This window comes from Nicotiana sylvestris, chromosome 6 (genome assembly GCF_000393655.2).
Source record: "Nicotiana sylvestris chromosome 6, ASM39365v2, whole genome shotgun sequence".
Lineage (NCBI taxonomy): Eukaryota > Viridiplantae > Streptophyta > Magnoliopsida > Solanales > Solanaceae > Nicotiana > Nicotiana sylvestris.
The window spans coordinates 207,748,983-207,754,701 of NC_091062.1; the positions used below are offsets into that span (position 1 = coordinate 207,748,983).

General features: G+C 42.2%; 1 protein-coding gene across 1 annotated transcript; it reads right to left on the bottom strand.

Moving 5' to 3' along the window:
- Positions 1–2,630: 2,630 nt before the first annotated feature.
- On the bottom strand, positions 2,631–5,492 carry LOC138871984 (uncharacterized). Its single transcript, XM_070149913.1, has 2 exons — positions 5,379–5,492; positions 2,631–2,963 (listed from the first exon to the last, which is right to left on the bottom strand). Exons 1-2 carry the CDS (start codon positions 5,490–5,492, stop codon positions 2,631–2,633), a joined length of 447 nt encoding a protein of 148 aa, XP_070006014.1.
- Between the last annotated feature and the right edge of the window lie 227 nt (positions 5,493–5,719).

Here is a 5,719-nt window from a genome sequence, read left to right on the forward strand (position 1 = left end):
CTTTAAACTAGGTCTCATTTTCCAGGAAGGTCCTGAAAATCAAGAATCAAACCTATTTGGTGACTGCCTTTCTCCACGGAGGGTTTCTCCGAAACAACCAAAATTTTCTGCCCCTGTTTCAATCAAAGAAAATTTGTCAGTTTAAAATGGTGGCTAACCGACGACATTCTTGCTGAAGATCTTTCCGCTGCATTGTTTTGTTCTGACTGGCTTCCCTGAACTGGCCTTGAACCGTTTTGATCTTCTGACTTTTACCCCCCATGACCTTCGACGAATCGAGTGTTCTATACCCATGCTGTTGTTTTACCTCTAACCTTTTATTTGAACCTTTGCATCTCCCATGACATTACCAATCCATTCCACCGATGGAACTTCCGGTGATTCCTTGTACCCTTCTCTTACATCATGTTATCCTTAGTATGCTTTGTAATTTTGGAAGTTGGTAGTGAGCTTTGAGATACTTTTCACTTGATTTGAACAAGAATGACATTGAAACATCTTTAGATAAATACCCAAAAGAAAATGAAATGCAATGACTTTGCGGGTTAAGGATAAGAAGAATCCAAAACCAGATGACTACTACGAAAGGAAAAAGAAAAGGAACTTATCTAAGTGAAACAGCTGATACCAATGATCACGACATGCATTTCGGATTAATCGGCCCAATCTGTCCAACTAATCAACTTTCAGTTGTCGTACTTCGTTGCCCCAGAATTTCCATGACCTGATTACTTTACCTCAAACCTTGACCTTGTTCATCCTGCGGTGCCTTGAAAGGTTTTCACCAGCAGACCTCTTTCATTCGTTCATCTCTCAACTCATTTTTGCCTTACGGCGCCCGTGAGAGTTTTCACCAATAAGACTCTCTCATTTTAATTTCTCTCAACTCCCGTCGCCTTACGGTGCCCGCGAGGGTTTTCACCAGTAAGACTCTCTCATTTTTATTTTTCCTGCTTGAACCAGAGTGCTGCCCCTGACATGAATTACATTTACCTGCTCGACTTAGCATTTCTCAAAGACTGATCAGAATGTCTTTCTTTGGACCGTAATGTGGGCTTTTGGACAGGGTTAGAAGGAAAGGGTATAAAAGGCTCAAAGAGATTCAAATGGGTTAAAGTTACAACTTTCGGAATCAGGTTTCTCACAACAAACACAACTTCTGCCCCAGTTTCTTGCTTGGGGACTTTTGGATTTTTATTTTGATGAGACCGAACCGTGAGGCTGCCTACGTATCCTTAAAAGGAATCAGGTCGAACGTAGTTCATGTCGTAGAAATTACTTTGTTGTTGTGATTTTTATTTTCTCTCTTTCTTGTCTTTCTCTCTTTTTCTTTTGTTGTTCTTTTTTTTTCTTTCCTCGTTTTTTCTTTTTGCTTTTCTCTTTTCTTTTCTTTTCTTTCTCATTCTTCTCTCTTTTCATTTTTCTTCTCCTTTTCCTTTCTTGTTGATTCTTTCTTTTTCTTTTCACTTACTTATCCTCCGCACTTGCGTTTCTGAATTGTGTCGTTGATCCCGAAAGAGGGGTGTGAAAGAAAATAAATAAGGCTCAAAAGGGATGACAAGGGATAGAGTGTTTAGATAGTAAAACAAAATGCCTTCGTCATTTCAATCTTCAAAATATGTCAAATACAAACAAGTACAATCAAAGAAAGAAATTATACATAGTATCTTTTGACTGCATCGGAATGGATAGCCATTTCTACACATTTGCCCTCTATATCTGTCAAATACAATGCACCATTGGACAACACTCTAGTTACAACAAATGGCCCCTGCCAATTTGGGGCGAACTTTCCTTTTGCTTCAGCCTGATGAGGCAAGATACGCCTCAACACTAATTGACCAACTTCAAACTTCTGTAGACGTACCTTCTTGTTATATGCTCTCGCCATTCTTTGTTGCTACAATTGGCCGTGACACACTTCTGCCAATCTCTTTTCATCAATCAGACTTAATTGCTCCAAGCGGGTTTTGACCCATTCAACGTCATCAATTTCTGCCTCAGCGACAATCCGAAGGGATGGGATTTCCATTTCTACGGGTATTACTGCCTCCGTGCCATACACCAACAAATAAGGGGTGGCTCCTACTGAAGTACGGACAGTAGTGCGATAGCCCAGCAATGCAAACGGCAACTTCTCGTGCCACTGCCTAGAACCTTGCACCATTTTTTGAAGTATCTTCTTTATATTCTTGTTGGCTTCCTCGACTGCTCCATTCGCCTTAGGGCGATATGGGGTGGAATTGCGATGTATAATCTTAAATGCTGACATGTCTCCGTCATCAGATGACTGTTGAGATTAGCACCATTGTTCGTGATGATTACCTTTGGAATCCCAAACCGACAGATGATATTTGAATGCACAAAATCGACCACTGCTTTCTTTGCCATAGATTTGAATGTTTTCGCTTTAACCCACTTGGTGAAATAATCAATGACTACCAGAATAAACATGTGTCCGTTTGAGGCTGCTGGCTCGATTGGCCCAATGACATCCATGCCCCAGGAAACAAAAGGCCATGGTGCAGACATTGTATGTAATTCAGATTGTAGAGAATGAATCAAATCTCCATGCACTTGGCACTGATGATATTTACACACAAACTGATGCAATCCCATTCCATAGTGAGCTAGTAATAACCTGCTCGGAGAATCTTCTTTGCCAGAACATACCCACTCATATATGATCCACAAACTCTGGAGTGTACCTCAGGCATGATAAGTGTGGCCTGTCTAGCATCTATGCATCTTAACAATCCGAGATATGGAGTTCTTTTATACCATACCCCTCCACTGAAGAAAAATCCACTTGCCAATCGTCGAATTGCTCTTTTCTGATCACATGTGGCATGTACCGGGTATGCCCCCATCCTGAGGTATTCTTTGATATCATGGAACCATGGCTCCCCATCAAGTTCTTCTTCCACCATATTACAGTAAGCATGCTGATCACGGACCTGAATCTGCAAAGGGTCCACACAAGCCTTATCAGATGATGTAACATTGACGCCAGAGTAGCCAAAGCATCGGCAACGTCATTATGGATCCTTGGGATATGCTTGAATTCTATCGACTGAAACCATTGACAAAGATCATGCAAACATTGTCTGTACGGTATGAGTTTCAAATCCCGTGTTTCTCATTCTCCCTGAATCTGGTGCACCAGGAGGTTCGAGTCACCCAAGACCAAGACTTCCTGGACACCCATATCCACAGCTAACCTCAAACCCAAAATACATGCCTCGTACTCAGCCATGTTGTTGGTACAGTAAAAACGAAGCTGAGCCGTAACAGGGTAGTGTTGCCCTGTTTCAGAAATAAGTACTGCTCCTATCCCCACGCCCTTCATATTTGCGGCTCTATCAAAGAAAAGTTTCCATCCAGGCTTCTCGACTTGTTCTAACTCATCAATGTGAATCACCTCTTCATCAGGGAAATAAGTTTTCAAAGGTTCATAATCTTCATCAACCGGGTTCTCGGCCAAATGGTTCGCCAAGGCCTGTGCTTTCATTGTAGTTCGAGTCACGTAGACGATGTCAAACTCTGTGAGCAGGATCTACCACTTTGCAAGCCTCCTTGTGGGCATAGGCTTCTGAAAGATATACTTCAATGGATCCAAGAGAGATATGAGATAGGTAGTGTAAGATGACAAATAATGTTTCAACTTCTGCACCACCCAGGTTAGAGCGCAACAGGTCCTCTCGAGCTGAGTGTACTTGACCTCGTACGATGTGAATTTCTTGCTGAGATAATATATGGCTTGCTCCTTCCTGCCAGTGATATCATGTTGACCCAATACACAACCAAATGAATTGTCGAATACCGTCAAATATAGAATCAAAGGTCGCCTTGGTTCTGGAGGGACCAACACGGGTGGATTTGACAAATACCCTTTTATCTTATCAAACGCCTCCTGACATTCATCTGTCCACTTGACCGTAGTGTCTTTCTTTAACAGCTTGAAGATAGGCTCACAAGTTGTCGTGAGCTGAGCGATGAACCTGCTAATATAATTCAATCTCCCCAACAAACTCATTACCTCGGTCTTGTTCTTCGGAGGTGGCAGTTCCTGGATGGCCTTGATTTTCGTTGGGTCCAATTCAATGCCCCGGCGGCTGACTACGAACCCCAACAACTTTCCAGACGGCACCCCAAAAGCACACTTTGTAGGATTAAGCTTGAATTTGTATCTGCGAAGCCTTTGGAAGAACTTCTTCAGATCCCTGACATGGTCAGACTGCTTTCTAGACTTTACGATCACATCATCCACATACACCTCGATTTCCTGGTGTATCATATCATGGAATATTGTTGTCATTTCCCTCATGTAGGTTGCCCTAGCATTTTTCAAACCGAATCGCATGACCCGATAGCAGTACGTTCCCCACGGCGTGATGAATGCCGTCTTTTCTGCATCTTCCTCGTCCATTAAGATCTGATGATAACCCGTGTAACAATCCACAAAAGAACCAATCTCATTTTTGGCACAATTGTCAATCAATATATAGATGTTTGGTAGGGGAAAATTATCCTTCGGACTTGCTTTGTTGAGATCCCGATAATCAACGCACACCCTGGTCTTGCCATCCTTCTTTGGCACAGGCACAACATTGGCTAACTAGGTGGGATACTGCGTGACCCGAATACATCGAACTGCTTGGTGACCTCTTCTTTGATCTTTACACTCATATCCGTTTTGAACTTTCTCAGCTTCTGTTTGACAGGAGGGAATGTCGGGTCAGTGGGCAGCTTGTGAACCACTAAATTAGTGCTCAGACCCGGCATGTCGTCATAGGACCATGCAAAAACGTCTTTGTATTCGAACAGTGCTTAATTTATCTCCTCCCTGAGTTGAGGTTCTAGATGGAAAATTATTTTAGTTTCACAGACATTTTCTTGGTCCCCTAGATTAACCGCTTCTATATCGTTCAAATTAGGTTTGGGCTTTTCCTCAAAATGACTTAGTTCCTTACTAATTTCTTCATAGGCCTCATCATCCTCAAATTCCAACTCGTCATCACACTTGATTTCTTGTATTATTATTTCAGAGTTAGATTGGCTTTTAAAACTGGGTCGAAGATTCCTCGTGCATGTCATGTCATTGATATCAGCATAAAAAGAACTATACAAAAGAAGAAGACAAAATAAAATTAGAAGAAATGAAGGAAAAGGAACAATTGCATTTCATTGAATATAAAGATAACAGGGTTTTAACACATCCAACTGGACGGAACATAATATCTGAATTACAGACCCTGGAATAATCCAGACAACTAAAAGAAAATCAAAACCCACTACCAAGACTCCCTCTGGGTAGGAAGAGGAGTAGCTTCCCAGTTGTTGACTTTTGCACGTGGTCCCACAAATTACACATCTACCTTGCTGGACCCTTCCCCAGCCTGAACCATATCGACCTCGTCGAATAACCTTTCGAACCCCTTCTCCAAGTCTCCATCGGCACCAATCAGTGATCCAGGGACCTTTGACAACATTTTCTTTCTGATACCCGGCCTGACGAATGACCTAGACAGACGCGGGATTGGCTTTGGCAATGCCCATGCTTTCTGTTTCATTTTTCTAGCTCTTCTCACGTCTGCAACGGTAGGCTTAAACCCTAGACCAAAAGTATAAAGATTCTTTAGAAGAGAAACTGGCTGCACAATACCTTGCAGAGATGCACCTAAACCCTTGCCCGGTACGAAACCATTTTTCAATATTT